Source organism: Lontra canadensis, unplaced genomic scaffold (genome assembly GCF_010015895.1).
Source record: "Lontra canadensis isolate GAN:19392208 unplaced genomic scaffold, GSC_riverotter_1.0 scaffold18, whole genome shotgun sequence".
In the NCBI taxonomy this organism is placed as follows: domain Eukaryota; kingdom Metazoa; phylum Chordata; class Mammalia; order Carnivora; family Mustelidae; genus Lontra; species Lontra canadensis.
Genome location: NW_022631012.1, coordinates 3830582 through 3849414, shown reverse-complemented (window position 1 = coordinate 3849414; position 18833 = coordinate 3830582). Strand labels below are relative to the sequence as shown.

The window sequence follows — 18833 nt, the reverse complement described above, 5'->3', positions numbered from 1 at the left end:
GTGTAGTACGGTATACAGGAAACGGTTTTATCTTCAGGACACTTAGGCTGAAATCCCCAGTATTAGCTGTATAAATTTAACAAGTTCCTTATCATTTCCTCAGTGTATGTTTCCCTAGTTGTGAAATGAGGTAGATGACAACTGTCTTCTTTAATTCACAGGAATATAGTGAAAGTGAATTTTAAAAGGAAAGCTTTTTATAAATTATAAAGATTCTTGCAAATAAATATTATTCTAAAGTTTATTTCTGCACATATCAGATACCTATAAGTACTTGTTGAATTTAATTTTGATACTCTGTGGAGTAGGCACAGTGGCCATTAAGCCAGTCTTATGTCATCATAATAAGCATAATTTCTATGCTGAAAAATTAGGTGAGTTAAATGACTTCATGCTGATCTTTTGATGAGATCTGATGATTTTTCTTAGTCAAGACTGCCTCCCACCCCCACTTGGTGGCAAGTAAAAAACTCATTTAAATTTACTAGAAGAACCTTGTGTTTCTTAAGGCACCCAAGATTAGAAGTGCAGTTGTATCTCAAGAAGGCCAGAGAATCAGTAGGTAAGAACTGTTACTCTCTCTCTGTGTCTCTGATTTTTGTTTGCCTTTTTATGACTGATTTATTTACCAGGTTCAAAATGGAAACTTCCACTCGGTTTTATATCTCCTCAAGTTCAAATTTCTAAGGTACTATACTCAGAATTTCTGGATCCCAAGTCCACATTCTCTGGGAAGAGGATCTCATTGGCCCAGTGTTGGGCGATATTTACTCTTATTACAAGATTTCTCATTTTCAACCTTCAGTTGTTTAAAAAATTTCATGCTGAATAATTATTCCTTGTTTGGGTGGGGGTGGAATGAGTTTCTCCTGTGTACTGCAGGATGTCTGGCAGCATCCCTGGTCTATCAGATGCCAATAGAAGCTCCACAAACTCTGACTCAGTGTATGGGGCGCCTGAGTGGCTCAGTGGGTTAAAGCCTCTGCCTTCGGCTCAGGTCTTGATCCCAGGATCCTGGGATCAAGCCCCACATTGGGCTCTTTGCTCAGGGAGCCTGCTTCCCTTCCTCTCTCTCTGCCTGCCTCTGTGCCTATGAGAAATCTAAAGGAAGTGATCTCCGTCTGTCAAATAAATAAATAAAATCTTAAACAAACAAACAAAAAACTCTGACTCAGTGTTGTAACACGAAAAATATTCAGACATTATCAAATGTCCCCTGGGGGCAAAGTCACATCTGGTTGAGAAACACTGCTCTGTGACTAAGGTTAGAGCATTACACAAAACAAACATGGGTTCAATGGCTCACCCCTCTAGAAGGGGGTAGTTCTCAGAGGAAGACCAGTGTTTGCTTGGCAATTATCCCAAAAGTTGTCTACTTTAAGAATAAAAGATGCTGGTGAAAATTATTTTTTTTTACTAACGTCTGTATATTTTTTTTACTAACATAACCAAATCTCTTAAAAAAATAAAAGTTTCAGAATTTTGCATGCTATATGAATTGAAAGCATATTTAATTTTCAAAGTTGGAAAACACCCATGCGTGGTGTTTTCTCAGTCTATCTTTTAATAGAGTGATTTCCAAAACTTTGGCTCCCTATCAGTTAAAGAATGATCATTCAGCACTAAAATGTTACTATTACTACTACTACGAAGAAAGAACAGTTTTGTACTATATTTTTCTAGTCTACAAAAATACATATAAATTGCAACAAATATTAAATTAATTAAGATAATTTTATTTTATTTCATTCACTAATATAGTATTATTAAAAGTATTACATGGGACTTCTGATCCAGAAATAATGGCATAAACCTGCTTTTACTTGCATTTCCTTATTAAAAACAGCCATGCCATGGAACTAATGCAAAGGCAATAATGCTAAGGAGAACTCTGAAAGGTGTTGAGACAAAGGCAAATGAGTTTGGGACCCTGAACTAGAAGAACAACACAGTAGTAGGCATCTTATGTCAACCTATGCAACAGAAGAAAGGAGTCCAAACTAGCATTTCTTAAATGTAAGCTGGCAACAGAAAGCCCAGGTAGGCTTATACATTCCCCAGATCTAACCTGTGGGCCTCAAAAATGTAAGGTGATGTTGGCTGGCCTGAGAGTACCCTCCCCCTCCAGAAGACCAGGGGTGGGTGGGTGGATGCACCAGAGGGTCTCAGCCACAACAAACAGCCACTCTGGGAAGTGTCATTGATCCATTTGTGAAAAAAGGAAGTGAGTGAGCCAAAATTCATTTTTAAATTTGACAACTCAAGGTTGTTTTTTTTTTTTTGTATTTTTTTGTTTTTTTGTTTTTTGCCATGAGAGGACCTGAGGACCTCTGCACATTTTAACAATTTCCATGGTTACTTGCCACTTCATCAAAGAGTATTACAATCATTCTTTTATATTTTAGAAATCTTGACTTTATGTAAATGGCCACATCAATGTTATTTCAGCATTGTGTGCAATTTTTTTGCTGTTAAAACATTGTCTACAAATATTGTAGTGAATTTATTTCACACATTAATCTAATCTTTACAATTCTGCTTAAAATTCTTGCCAAAACATAGCTGCCACGAAACAGTATTTCTGTCAAATAAGTTAATTTAAGTCTACACTGAGATACTATGTTTCATCTAACTTTTTGACAAAGACTGGAAAGTTTAATAATACACAGTTTTACCCAGGGAATAGGAAAACAGGCATTCACATACATTGCTTCTAGCACAGAAAACTTTCACAAACTTTACAGAGAACAGGATTTCCATGTTAGTGATTTCTATCAAACTGCATAAACACATGTCCTTGACTTTGTAATTACTAGTTCTAGGAATTAACACTAGAATTCAGGCACAAAAACGCATGAAAGTTAAAAAAAAAAATCAAGGCACATTATAGCATGTAAAGCATGCTAGCATTTGAGTGAAAAATGGGCTGGAACATACACATATTTCCTACCATAAACATAAATAGTCTCCGGAAGAATACACAAAAATAGCCAGTAATATTTTGTTACCTAGGGGTGGCTGAAGGACAGAGGCAGAACAAAAGTGGGAAGACATTTTTACTTTAGGTTCTTTTATATTTTATGAATGTTGAACATGAAAATGTCCATGAATTATTTTTTTAAAAAAGAAAGAAATCATTTACCAATGAGAGAATATTTTTTCCTATACATTATTTCTTTGGTGGCTCACAGTAAAGTAATTATTTTTGCATTTCTTTATTGAAACAGAATCCAACAAACATGAATTGAGACAAATTAGAAATATCTGGACTTTCATCCAACAGTATAATAACTTTCCACAATATCTAATATTTGTATTCTATGCTAATAAAGGAATACATTTCAAATTGCCACCACACTATTTTCCATATATTATTCCAGCTGTGGTTATTGCATCAGGAAGAAAAATCTTTACCATTTATATAGAGCATTTTGCTTTTCCTTTTTAAAGAAACCATTTATCCTTAAGATTAGTGAAAGTTCAGTGCTGATTTAAGTATGGCTTTAAGAATGCTAAAAAAAAAAATAGATACTTGTCTTTGTATTCAATATACTTTGTTTTTAAATGTCGTAGCAGTGATGATAGCTTATATTTACTTTAATGACTAATGCAAGAAACAATATATGCAAGGGCAAGACACACTGTTACTTAATAGTGAATCTATATCCATAATTCATATAGTCCATATCTCTGTGCCTACAATAGAGTGGGGACATAGTCCTCTGTTTTTCCTTTCTTTTTTCTTTTTCTAATAAAGGGATGGTATTATAACTTGGGAAAAGTACTGAGATATTCAGTTAAGCTGAAACTGAGTTACCATTTTGTGCACATTTGGATTTCTTACTTTTTCTGATATACAGACTCTTAAATCATACTTAATATCAGCACATCTGGAGGGGGAGTAGCAAGATGGCAGAGGAGTAGGGGACCTAAATATCATTAGGTCCCAGGAGTTCAGCTAGATAGTTATCAAACCATTCTGAACACCTACAAATTCAACAGGAGATAGAAGAGAAAAGAAGCCATTCTAAGAACAGAAAAGTGACCACTTTCCAGAAGATAGTATGTGCGGAGAAGTGAATCCAAAGTGACAGGAAGATAGACTGCGGGAGGAGGGGCCAGCTCTCAGCAAGTGAGAAAGCAGCAGAACACAAAATCAGAACTTTTAGAAGTCTGCTCCACTGAGGGACGTTGCTCTAGAGACTAAGCAAGGGATGGAGCCCTCACAGGGACAGTGTGGTCTCAGGATCCCAAAAAGACCAGGGGTGTCTGAGTGTGGCAGAGCTCCCAAGTAATGGAATGGGGGAGCCAGCTGCAGAGATGGAGCAGAGAAGGGAGCTCTCAGCTCGGGATTACCTTAAACAGTGATCCAAGGCAGGAGATCCCACAAGTGGCAGATCCGGAGAGATCCTCCTCCTTCCTCCTCTGGAAGGAGTGGTGTGGAAGCACACTACAGGAATCTGCTGGGTTTGGAGATTCCAAACGGGGCCATGTGCCAGAGATAGAAACACTTGGTCACTGGCCCGGTGAGCACCGAGTGTGGCCAGAGACCAGGGAGAGGGGAGTGACTGCCTGTTTTACTCTAAGGACACATTAAGGAGTGGGGCACTGAGCTCTCCAGTCCTACAGGGCTGGAGATTGCGAGGCTGCCATCTTCATTGTCCTCCTCCAAAGCTGTGGGGAAAGCATTCAGGGAACAAAAGCTCCCAAGACTAAACCTGAGCAGATTACTTAGCCTGGCCCCTGGCAAGGGTGGTGCAATCCACCTCAGGCAAAGACATTTGAGAATCACTGCAACAGGCCCCTCTCCCAGAAGATTAGCAAGAGCATCCAGCCAAGACCAAGTTCACTGATCAATGAGAACTGTGGAAATTCAGAGCTAGGGGAAAGCAATGCACAGAATTCATGGCTTTTTTTCCATGATTCTTTAGACCTTCAAAGTTAAATTAAAAAATATACATATATTCTATTTTTTATTTTTTTAATTTAATTTTAATGTTAAATTGTAACATTTTAAACTATTTTATCTTATCAATACCTTTTTAAAAATCTTTTTAAATTTTCATTGTTATAATCATATTTTATCCCTTCATTGTATTTAACCTTATTTTTGTATACATATAGGTGTTTTTTTTTCCTTTAAAATTTTGGTATAGAGTTTCTACTAATAGATCAAAATATACCCTAAATCTAGCACATGGCTTTATTCTAGTCTCCAGCCTGATCACATTTTTCCACTTTTTTCAACCAACTTCTTATCAATTCCTTCTTCAGAATCTTTTAAAATTTTCATCTTCACAGTCATATTCCATCTTTTCGTCATGTTTACCCTTATTTTTGTACAAGTTTCCTTTCTTTAAAATTTTGCAAGTTAGTTTCTTCTCAGAGACCAGAATACACCCAATATCAAGTATGTGGTTTTGTTCTATTCACCAGTCTAATATATACATATATATTTTTTTTCTTTTTCTTTTTCTTTTTTCCCCTTTTCTTCTCTCCCCGGTTTCAGGTCTCTTCTGCTTTGGTTAGTGTATATTTTTCTGGGCTTGTTTCTACCCTTCTGTTCATTCATCTATTCTTATCTGGATAAAATGATAAGAAAAAAAAATCACCACAGGGGGAAAAATAAAGAGGTAGTACTGACAGCTAGGGACCTAATCAATATGGACATTAGTAATATGTGAGAACTAGAGTTCAGAATGATGATTATCAAGGTGCAATCTGGGCTTTAAAAAAGCCTGGAAGATACTAGAAAATCCATTTCTGGTATAATAAAATCCCTTTCTGAAGAAATAAAAGAACTAAAACCTAACCAAGTTGAAATAAAAAAGACTATTGATGAGGTGCAATAAAAAATGGAGGCTCTTGGGGCACCTGGGTGGCTCAGTGGGTTAAAACCTCTGCTTTCAGCTCAGGTCGTGATCCCAGGGTCCTGGGATCAAGCCCCACATTGGGCTCTCTGCTCAGCGAGGAGGCTGCTACTCCCCCCCCCCACCGCCTGCCTGCCTCTCTGTCTACTTGTAAGCTCTCTCTGTCAAATAAATAAATAAAATATTTGAAAAAAAAAATGGAGGCTCTTACTGCCAGGATAAATGAGGCAGAAGAGAGAATTAGTGATAAGGAAGACCAAATGATGGAGAGTAAAGAAGCTGAGCAAAAGAGAGACAAACAACTGACTGGATCACAAGGGGAGAATTTGAGAGATAAGTGATACCATAAGATGAAACAATGTTAGAATAATTGGGATCCCAGAAGAAGAAGAAAGAGAGAGAGGGCAGAAGGTTTATTGGAGCAAATTATAGCAGAGAATTTCCCTAATTTGGAGAAGGGAACAAGCATCAAAATCCAGGAGGCACAGAGAACCCCCCCTCAAAATTAAAAAAAAAAAAGGTTTATATCCCATCATCTAATAATAAAACTTACAAGTCTCAGTGACAAAGAGAAAATACTTAAAGCAGCTCAGGACAAGAGGTTTATAACATGCAACATTAGAAATATTAGATTGGCTGCAGACCTATTCACAGAGACCTGGCAGGCCAGAAAGGACTGGCATGATATATTCAGAACACTAAATGAGAAAAATATGCAGCCCAGAGTACTATATCCACTTAGGCTGTCATTGAAAATAGAAGGATAGTTAAAAAGCTTCCAGGACAATCAAAAACTAAAAGAATTTGCAAACACCAAACCAGCCCTACAGGAAATATTGAAAGGGGTCCTCTGGGCAAAGAGAGAACCTAAAAGTAACAGACCAGAAAGGAACAGAGACAATATACAGTAACAGTCACCTTACAGGCAATACAATGGCACTAAATTCATATATTTCAATAGTTACCCTGAATGTAAATGGGCTAAATGCTCCAATCAAAAGACACCAGGTGTCAGAATGGATTAAAAACAAAACAAAACAAAACAAAACAAAAAAACAAGACCCATTGATATGCTATTTACAAGAAACTCACTTTAGAACCAAAGACACCTCCATATTTAAAGTGAGGGGGTGGAAAATAATTTAACATGCTAATAGGCATCAAAAGAAAGGTGGGGTGGCAATCTTTATACCAGATAAATTATATTTTAAGCCAAAAACTATAATAAGAGATGAGGAAGGACACTGTATCATACTCAAAGGGTCTGTCCAACGAGAAGATCTAACAATTTTAAATATCTATACCCTTAACGTGGGAGCAGCCAATTATATAAACCAATTACTAACAAAATCAAAGAAAAACGTCAACAATAATACAATAATAGTAGGGGACTTTAACATTACCCTCACTGAAATGGACAGATCATCTAAGTAAAAGATCAACAAAGAAATGAAGGCATTAAATGATATACTGGACCAGATGGACATCACAGATATATTTAGAACATTCCATCACATAATAACAGAATAAACATTCTTCTCTAGTGCAAATGGAACATTCTCTAGAATAGATCACATCCTGGGTCACAAATCAGGTCTCAACCGGTACCAAAAGATTGGGATCATTCCCCGCATATTTTCAGACCACAATGCTCTGAAACTAGAATTCAATCACAAGAGGAAAGTCAGAAAGAACTCAAATACATGGAGGCTAGAGAGCATCCTACTAAAGAATGAGTGGGTCAACCAGGAAGTTAAAGAAGAATTTAAAAATTCCTGGAAACAAATGAGAAAGAAAACGCAACTGTTCAAAATCTGTGGGACACAGCAAAGGTGGTCCTGAGAGGAAAATATATAGCAATACAAGCCTTTCTCAAGAAACAAGAAAGGTCTCAAGTACACAACCTAACCCTCCACCTAAAGGAGCTGGAGAAAGAATAGCAAAGAAAGCCTAAACCCAGCAGGAGAAGAGAAATAATAAAGATCAGAACAGAAATCAATGAAATAGAAACCAAAAGAACAGTAGAACAGATCAATGAAACTAGGAGTTATTTCTTTGAAAGAATTAATAAGATTGATAAAACCCTAACCAGACTTATCAAAAAGAAAAGAGAAAGAACCCAGATTAATAAAATCATTAATGTAAGAAAATGAAAGAGGAGAGATCACAACCAACACCAAAGAAATACAAACAATTATAAGAACATATTATGAGCAACTATATACCAGCGAATTTGACAATCTGGAAGAAAGAGATGCATTCCTAGAGACATATAAACTACCACAACTGATCCAGGAAGAAATAGAAAATCTGAACAGACCCATCACCAGTAAGGAGATTGAAGCAGTCATCAAAAATCTCCCAACAAACAAGAGCCCAGGGCCAGATGGCTTCCAAGGGGAATTCTACCAAATTTTAAAGAAGAATTAATTCCAATTCTCCTCAAACTGTTCCAAAAAATAGAAATGGAAGGAAAACTCCCAAACTCATTTTATGAGGCCAGCATTACCTTGATCCCAAAACCAGACAAAGACCCCGTCAAAAAGGAGAATTATAGACAAATATCCTTGATGAACATGGCTGCAAAAATTCTCAACAAATACTAGCCAATAGGATCCAACAGTACCTTAAAAGGATTATTCATGGGGCACCTGGGTGGCTCAGTGGGTTAAAGCCTCTGCCTTCAGCTCAGGTCATGATCCCAGGGTCCTCGGATCGAGCCCCGTATCGGGCTCTCTGCTCAGTGGGGAGCCTGCTTCCTCCTCTCTCTCTCTCTCTCTGCCTGCCTCTCCGCCTACTTGTGATCTCTCTCTCTCTGTCAAATAAATAAAATCTTAAAAAAAAAAAAAAAAAGGATTATTCACCACGATGAAGTGGGATTTATTCCCGGGCTGCAAGGTTGGTTCAACATCCACAAATCAATCAGTGGATACAATACGTTAATGAAAGAGTAAGAACCATATGATACTCTCAATAGATGCTGAAAAAGCATTTGACAAAGTACAGCATCCTTTCTTGATCAAAACTCTTCAAAGTGTTGAGATAGAGGGTACATACCTCAATATCATCAAAGCCATCTATGAAAAACCCATAGCAAGTTTCATTCTCAATGGGGAAAAACTGAGAGCTTTTCCCCTAAGGTCAGTAACATGGCAAGGATGTCCACTATCACCACTGCTATTCAACAAAGTACTAGAAGTCCTAGCCTCAGCAATCAGACAACAAAAAAGAAATAAAAGGCATCCGAATCAGCAAGGAAGAAGTCCGACTCCCACTCTTTGCAGGTGATATGATACTTTATGTGGAAAACCCAAAAGACTCCACTCCAAAACTGCTAGCACTCATAGAGGAATTCAGTAAGATGTGACGATATAAAATAAATGCACAGAAATCAGTTGCATTTCTATACATCAACAGCAAGACAGAAGAATGAGAAATTAAGGAGTCGATCCCATTTACAATCCACCCAAAACCATAAAATACATAGGAATAAACCTAACCAAAGAGCCAAAGAATCTGTACTCAGAAAACTAGAAAGTACTCATGAAAGAAATTGAGGAAGACACACAGAAATGGAAAAACATTCCATGCTCATGGATTGGAAGAACAAATATTATGAAAGTATCTATGCTACCTAAAGCAATCTATATATTTAATGCAATCCCTATCAAAATACCATCAATTTTGTTCAAAGAAATGGAACAAATAATTGTAAAATTTACATGGAACCAGAAAAGACCCCCGATAGCCAGACGAATGTTGAAAAAGAAAACCAAAGTTGGTGGAATTATAATTCCAGACTTCAAGCTCTATTACAAAGCTGTAATCACCAAGACAGTATGGTACTGGCACAAAAAAACAGACACATAGATCAATGGAACAGAATAGAGAGCCCAGAAATGGACCCTCAAGTCTACGGTCAACAAATCTTCAACAAAGCAGGAAAGAATGTCCTACAGAAAAAAGACAGTCTCTTCAACAAATCTTGTTGGGAAAATTGGACAGCCATATGCAGAAAAATGAAAGTGGACCATTTCCTTACACCACACACAAAAAAAATCAGACTCAAAATGGATGAAAGACCTCAATGTGAGAAAGGAATCCATCAAAATCCTTGAGGAGAACAGAGGCAGCAACCTCTTTGACCTCAGCCACAGCAACTTCTTCCCAGAAACATTGTCAAAGGCAAGGGAAGCAAGGGCAAAAATGAACTATTGGGACTTCATCAAGATCAAAACTTTTGCATACCAAAAGAAACAGTCAACATAACCGAAAAACAACTGACAGAATGGGAGAAGATATTCTCAAATGGCATATCAGATAAAGGGCTAGTATCCACATTCTATAAAGAACTTACCAAACTCAACACCCAAACAACAAATAATCCAATCAAGAAATGGGCAGATGGTATGAACAGACATTTCTGCAGAGAAGACATCCAAACGGCCAACAGACACATGAAAAAGTGCTCCACATCAGTTGGCATCAGAGAAATACAAATCAAAACTACAGTGAGATACCACCTCACACCAGTCATAATGGCTAAAATTAACAAGTCAAGAAACAACAGATGTGTTGGTGAGGATACAGAGAAAGGGGAACCCTCCTACACTGTTGGTGGGAATGCAAGCTGGTGCAGCCACTCTGGAAAACAGTATGGATGTTTCTCAAAAAGTTTAATATAGAGATTCCCCATAACCCAGCAATTGCACTACTGGGTATTTACCCTAAAGAAACAAATGTAGTGATCCAAAGGGGTACGTGCACCCCAATGTTTATAGCAGCAATGTCCACAATAGCCAAACTATGAAAAGAACCTAGATGTCCATCAACAGATGAATGGATAAAGAGGTGGTATATACATACAATGGATTACTATGTTGACATCAAAACCCCCAAAATCTTGCCATTTGCAATGACATGGATGGAACTAGATGGTATTATGCTAAGCAAAATAAGTCAGTCAGAGAAAGACAATTATCATATGGTATCTCTGATATGAGGAATTTGAGAGGCAGGGTGGGGGGTCATTTAGGGTAGGGAGGGAAATAATGAAACAAAATGGGATCCAGAGGGAGACAAACCATAAGAGACTCTTACATTCATGAAACAAACAGGGCTGCTGGGGTGTGGGAGGATAGGGATAGGATGGCTGGGTTATGAACACCAGGGAGGGTATGTGCTATGATGAGTGCTGTGAAATGTGTAAGCCTGATGATTCACAGACCTGTACCCCTGGGGCAAATAATACATTATATATTAGTAAAAGAAAGTTTAAAAAAATCAGCACATCTGTTTTGTTGATAGCATTAACCTGGAAACCAGAAAGAAATATAAGAAATAATTATACATTATGTTTCATTTGAAAGCTATGAAATTAGGCAGTTTACTTGAATAGAAGCAAATCCACCACAAAGAAGTAAAAGCTCATTTTCATATTTCTGATGACCCAGAAGTGTGAAAACCATTGATTATTAAGATTCCTTCACCATTTCAAGCCTCTATGCCTTCTCAGTGTTGAACACTTACAGGTCTGGCAATGATTTTCTGTGGGTCCCCAGCATCGGCCAGTACAGGACTTATGACAACGTCCACCTGTAGAAAAAGAAAAAGCATATGTCCATTATAATCTTTCACTCTTTGACTAGGGGTAACTCTTCAATGAAAATATTCTTGCTTCTTTATGGGGATTTTTATGTTATACTATAGTTGAAACATAGCTCATAAAATGCCCACTTGAGTAGCAAAACTTGAATGTCAAATGCATAAGAAGCTGAAATACAATCTCCTGATACTCAAAATCCTTTCATCATTTTATAAGAAGTTTCGAGCATTTAGAAGCACCTGGGTGGCCTAGGCTGTTAAGCATCCAACTCTTGATTTGACTCAGGTCATAAACTCAGGGTTATGAGATCGAGCCCTGGAGCCCCACACAGAGCCCAGGATCAGGCTCTGCAATCAGCGGAGAGTCTGCTTGAGATTCTTTCTCTGCCCACCCCCCACCCCTGTACTTGTGCTCTCTCTCTCTCAAACAAATCTTTAAAAAAAGTTTCAAGCATTTAAAACATAAACTTTTTAGAAAGTTTAATTTCAATTATTTGATACCCTCTTCTAAATTTTTTTTTTATACTCCCTTCATTTTCAAATGCAAGCCTTTATCTCCTGTAGCTCTATATTCCTCTTAAGGAGTTTGCTCCTCTATGTATTTGTCTGAGCAAATTTCTTTGTCCCACAAAGAAATTCTCCTAAGGACTCAGCAAAAGAATATTAGCTAGGAGAAGTCATGTATAATGACTTTCTTTGAAGGTTGCTTCTCAATTTCATAGAAGGTTCACTCTAATTGTGGGTATAGGGTTTAGAAGTGCTTATTTTTAGAATAAAAAGTACACATGAAAATCTATTGAAGACTAAAGCATTCCTATAACGTAATTCTTATTAAACCTTCTCTGATAATTTTCTAATATTCATTGTGAGTGGGTATATACAATTATACAAGATGTGTATTCTGATGTAATAAACTACATTATAAAAATTATGAAAGAGCTTTATATCAAATGTTTCCCTCTTTCCTTGACTCAGGTTTCAGCTCTTCAGCTTAAAGGATCTTACAACTTGAGCAGTTTTTGTTTTGTTTTGTTTTGTTTTGTTTTGTTTCTTTCTCTCTCTTCTTAAGAGACTGCCTGAGTGAACTTGTTATGCTAAATGCTTTCATATTTAAGGAGCAGATTCAGCAGACACTTTCTCAGGCTGAACCTCAGACCATCCAAATGGTCTACCCTTCTGCAATGAACAGTACCATTTCCAAGTTAATGTAACAGATAGGTTCAATTCCAGTCACCTTCTTAAAAGTATCAGGATCCTTGCCACAACAGAGTTTATTTAAAGGAATTCTGTTTGTGAAGCCCTGTTGCTGACATCACCAGCGTATAATATCCTGTCATTCCGCCATCTGTTTATTTAGATCCAAACACATTATAACCACATAATGCAAGCTCATTGTAGCTGACAGGAAAAGGACTCCATCTGGCCTGAACAATATAACTTTAATCAGTGATAATGATAATTGTTATTAAAAACCTACTGGAGCTCTTTTGTATGATGCTAATAAATCTAATTTGATTTATACCAGCGGAAATTAGAAAGGGCTGTGAGAAAAAAATGGGAAGCAGTGAAAACTCTGAATACAAACTTTTTATGAGAAAGTAGCTAAGGTTAATATATTTCTTTAGATGTGTTAAAAATCTTTTAAATCGATCTATTAAGTGTTCTGTTAATTAAAGATATCTGAAGCAGAAGATGATCTACTATTTAATCTATGACTTCTTTAATTGTGTTAGTGGCCAGTGAAATATTTAGCTGTATTTACTGTGACCAGAGCACTCTCGGTAGCTATGGGGGGAGCTATGAGGGAAGCTAAGTAACATTGGACATTTTAATATACTCAGTGTTCCATTTTTATTAGATTACATATTTTCTACCTTCTTATTCTTGCAGTTTTGATTTACCACCCAAAGACCCATGCCTAGATCCAATATAAAAAGGAATATTACTAGAAATTTGGGTTATGGTTCAAAGTATCATGGCAAGACCCACCTAGTTGGAAACAAATAATCTACTCCCACACACCCAAAGTTTAAATAATTTAACCTTCACTATGCACATGTTGATAGGAAATTTTGTTTGGAGATTTCCATTTTTTTATTTAGATTTACACAAAAATATCTATTACTGCTATAAAAGAAAGCTAACAACTGCCTCTCTTCTGGGATTTTACTCAGTCTTATATTCCCTTCAACCCTTTTGGAAACCAAGAGGAGGAGGAGCACTTGGTGCACACCTTTCAGAATTCTATTACTACACACATGCGGGAGGAACGATGACCTCAATGCGCTTCCACAAATGGTTGCTCATTCTGGCCTGCCCTTCATTTGACTGTCTTTGACTCTATGGAAACTGCCAGTACATTTAGTTCAGCTTTAGTTTTCAAAACTCTGCCATATATGGCCCTTGGGAAAACACTATTTTCACTGAGTTGTTGCAACTTAGTAAGCATCAAAATATCGGACCAAATCTGACTGGAGATATTCCTGAATTAACATATTTGCCATACTTTCACGTCTGCTACCTTAATTTGATTCCTGTAGACAACTGAGTTAGTTTAATGCGCTTTAAAATATGTTTTTAGATTTTTGTTTCCAACATTTCTGAGGAACCAAGTGTCAAAAAATGAGGAGTTCGATAAGGGGTTTCTTTTTTAATTACCTATTGAGAATAGGAAAAAAAAAAAACGAAAACAAAACAAAACAAAAAAACTAGACTCTCTTCCCTACCATCTTTCCATCTATTTTATCCAAAAGTACTTTTTTCAGTTACTTCTGCATCTGTGTGTTAGGAACTATGTTAAGTATCAAAATAGACACGGTGACTTCTCTAATAGAGTTTAAAATTAATTCAACATTATTTTAAGAGAAAAGGATTTTTATTACTCTCTAATGTTCACCTTCTATGGGGTTTGAGGAAAGATGCCAACAAAGCTAAATTTTTAACAGTCCTCTTACTCAGGCAAGAAGAGCTGGATGCGGCCGGGTTGAGTTGGACCATTTCCTATGTAATGCCTGGTGGCTTAGAAATCCACTCCATTCCTTATACAGTGATTTATCTATGTGAGATCAGCCCAGAGCATTTCAGTGGAGAGGATAAGTATGGCCCATGAAAGATCCCTTGAGTGTCCTCTACAGAAAGGAAAAAGCTTTAACGATGGCCCAATATCTTACTGAGAACTTTCTCTCTTCTATTCTCAGGGGTGCAGTGTCTCAGGACAGCTGATTTCAAGAGGAAAAAAGACCATATATTCACACTATTTTACTGTGAATTAATTTTATAAACCACTTCTCTCGTAGTATGTTTTTAAAATGAGGACAACAGAAAGAAGAGATAGATACTAGCCTATGTAAATGGAAAAAATGTTTTGGGGTACTGAAACTTGGTCAGTGTTGTCCACATTTGCCTATTTCCAAGTCTCAATTGGCTACATGATTCTCTTCCATTATTTATCGCAATGATTCTTTTAAAACTATGTGAGGAAATAGGCCACTTAAAAATAAGAATCTGACATTTCCATTCAGCTTAGTGATAGCATAGTTATTTAAATTAATATTCCTATCTCTTGTCACTCTCACTCAAAGAGGGGAAATATAAAATAAAACACAATTTTAAACAAATATTTCTGTTCACTTTAGCAACCATTTTAATCTTTTAAAGTAAGAGCTGATTACTGCACATCAGCATTATTTTAATTCACAATCACCTCAGGTTTGACAACGCATTATTCATCACCGTAGTTAGCAAATATGACTAAATTCATCTTTTATGCTTGTCCAGCAGAAGTTATTAAAAATGTAGCTTCTGCATTTTTTTTTTTTAAGGAACTAGAGTCCCTGAACCACTTTGATATTTTTAAGAGTCTTAAATTCATGCTGGAAGTTTTGCTTGTTTGTGGGACTACCTGACAGCAGAGATGGCATTTAATATGTACCTCTGGACTGCTTTCTGCAAGTAATATGCCAGGATAGTTGAAGAGTAACAAAACATGAAGTCATTAGCAACCATAAAAGATTATATCCTCAAACTGCCTCTAGCTAAAGGCAATGCAGTTATATCCCTGGATTCTCCTTTTAGTCCTTTAAAAAAAATGGCAGTCTTGACCTCTTAAAATTTCTTTTACTGGGGAAAGAGTGAGAGAATAGTATCTTTTTCATGACCCTATCATTCAGAAAGAAGTGGAATCCTTATAGGAAGTCTATACTAAATCAGTCCCTATTCATGAATGGATGATAAAAAGATGAATAAGTAAGTGCCCTACCCTCAAGGAGCTTTCAAGGACCAGGAAATAAGTAGAAAAAGAGGCAAATAATTATGATAATTATAATATGGGCTAAAATATAGGTATGCATAAAGTGGAGAGGATGGATTTGAAAAAGGCTCCACGGAGGGGCAGGCATTTCAATCAGGTTTAAATGTCTAGTTTGTCAGAAAAGGAAGGACGTTCTGAGCTGAATGAGTCACCTAAGAGATGACACAGAGGCATGGATGCCCGCAACTCTTTGGGGCCATAATGAATACTTCATAGTCCTTTGAGCTGTTTGCATAGGGAAAGCTTCTGGAGGGTAAGCTTATAAAGTGTCTTGAAAATCTTCTAAACAGGTTAGAGTTTATTCGGTGCAGGTGTTATGGAGTTGGTCACATTTTCTTAAAAACTGAAATTATGTGGTTTGATCTGCGGGGTATACTGGTTCCCAAAAGTTAGTGTTGAGATTTGAAAACCTGTGCAAGGTGCTGATTTTATAGTCCGGGGTGAGTGAGGTACAGGAATCCATATTTTAAAAAAGCAATCCCAGGGATTCTGATGATGAAGTTTGCAGAGGACAAAGTATATCTAAGAAATAATGGTTTGGCATATAATTCCAAGTCTCGTAGTCATATTTTGAGACAATACTTTAACTGTAACATCTGATCAGATAGTTGGTAACCAAACTGACAGGATTAAATGGTGTTGAAAGTCTAGGAGTCTCTCATTTCCCAGTATAAACTCCTTGTTTTGTGGCTATATTTCCAGCAAGTTGCATTTTTCCCCCCAGAAGTCCTAAAAAACATGTTTTTTTTTCAAGTTTAAATTATTATAAACCGCCCATATGATAGTAAAGTCACAATATGATTCCAGCAAATGGTATGTTAGTATCATTATTTAATGATATTACTGTAATGTGGAATTGCCTTTTTTTAACCAAATGTTGATACTCTGCTTATTTTTTTCTGGTACCTCTCACTGTCCTGTGTTTGTTAATCCCCACACTTTTGTTATGTAAATGTTTTGTTGCCCCTTCCCTCCAATCTCAAATTAATCTTCCTGCCTTGCCTATGATTTGAAAGTTAACTACTGGATGGAAGCTTTAAATTTTATACATTTGCTATTCAAAAAATGATGGGCAATTATTTTCACTAACTGGGAAGACAAAGTTAAATTTAAAAAAATATACGTATAGGTGGAATTTTTCATCTAGCAATAAATTAAGTCAGGAGTTAGCAGTTTAAAGTATTTTAGGTAATCACTGGGTTGAAAAAAGTAGATAATGTCAAAATCATTAAACTTGTTTTTTTCTACATGCACCATCACATTATTCAGTCAAGCAATCTATAGTCCAAAAATCTAGAGTAGCATACATACTTATATGATCAAGATTAATTTTGAACAGAAGTGTAAAATACATCAAGTTTAGTCTGAAACCGTCTATCCACCCACCCTCCCAGGGATTCCACTCCCCACTGGTGATCTGTAACTGCCAGAGCACACAGTATCTCCCCCCACCCCATCCACCTAACCTCCATACCACCTCAGATAGGATTACAGACAGATGGCTAATGGATGGACCAGCTATCTGGCACATAGAATTGTGTAAAGGTTTGAAGTACTGATCCTATTTAGCAAATATCTATTTTTCCTGACGCCTTGTGTAAACACAAATCAATCTAGAGGAAAAATCATAATGGCAGAAATCTCATGTGCAGGTAGAAGCTGGACAGCGTGGGGTGGGAAAACCTATAGGAGTGCCTTTTTAAAAAACCTCTTTAATTGTGCGTTGGGGCAACTGGCTACTCCATTAGCATACTCAGTTTGGATTTGCTTCCACATATCCAGGCAGAACAGCCAGATCTACACAAAGTTCACAAACAAGAGGAAATCTGATGAGTTACAACTTAAGATTTTTTATCATCATTTACATTTATAGCCTTATGTCATCATAAGTTACTGATAGTTAGAAGCAATGGAATACATATGCCAAAGTAAAATAGATATTAACAGACAAAAGGAATTATATTTCCCATTGAATGGAAAGATCTGATAAATATCTCTATTAATGTTGTTTTGTAAATTCTATACTCTTAGCACACCTCCACAATTATTTAGGCTACTCTAATTAATAGACAGGAACTTAGAATACTGATAGCAGGGCCCAAATGGTTTTTGGGAAAGTCATACTATCAGTAACAAAAAAAAAAAAATGATTCAAATTATAAGGAAAGTTAAATATTTCCTGAAAAGACTATTCCATACTTGATATTGTCATACTGATATATTTTAATATTTCATATTTGATATTGTCAAGCATTTCTTCCAAGTTAAGTACTTAGAAAGCATCAATTATTACTGTTTATAACTATTAGCACAGAACAGAATACAGGAATTCCACCTACTGTGGAACAAAATTAGTTCTAATCAATGTCAAATACATTTCTGAACATATAAATAAGGGGTCTGAACAAACTGGAAAACCTTACCAGCTGAAGTAAATAATAAATTAAGATGTGTCTGCTGTTCACCATCAACAATAGTATTAATGACAGGTACATTTATGAGCATTCAAGATGAACCAGCAAGGCCACCAAGAGCATCCATGAACATCCTTCAGAGTATATTCTACCTAGATGATACCCCCTCAGAGGTCTACAGTGTACAACATGTTCAGCTATATGTGCTGGTGGTCCTTCTAGGAATCTTAAGTTCTTATGTATATTAACTCAGTTGATCCTCACGGGACACTAATAGTCTGACACCTTCCAAAATTTATATCTCCAGTCCAGACCACACAGGGTACAGGCTTATACTTCTGTTTGTAAAACATTTCCACCTGCATAATTAGCAGACATTCAAAATATTTACATGTTCAAATTTTAATCCTTGATCTTCCCGCCCCAGTCAAAAATTATCCTGTAAAGTCATCTTCAATCAATCAATCAATCATAACAATCTTTCTTCATATCAATCAAAACTTCCAGAAGCTCATGCTGAAAAAGTTGAGGTCATCATTTTCAGCTCCTCTCCTTCTCTCACAGCTTGAATCCAAAATCATTAGCCTATCTAGTTACCACTAATGTGTGTGTGTGTGTGTGTGTGTGTATATACAT

General features: G+C 36.6%; 1 protein-coding gene across 5 annotated transcripts in view; it reads right to left on the bottom strand.

The window, feature by feature from the left end:
• Positions 1-18833, bottom strand: part of ERBB4 (erb-b2 receptor tyrosine kinase 4) — a 1133152-nt gene that overhangs the window by 329876 nt on the left and 784443 nt on the right. For all 5 annotated transcript variants that reach the window (XM_032859886.1, XM_032859888.1, XM_032859890.1 and 2 more), the window contains exon 5: positions 11400-11465. In XM_032859886.1, coding sequence (XP_032715777.1) covers positions 11400-11465 — 66 coding nt within the window. The remainder of the gene's footprint in view (positions 1-11399; positions 11466-18833) is intronic.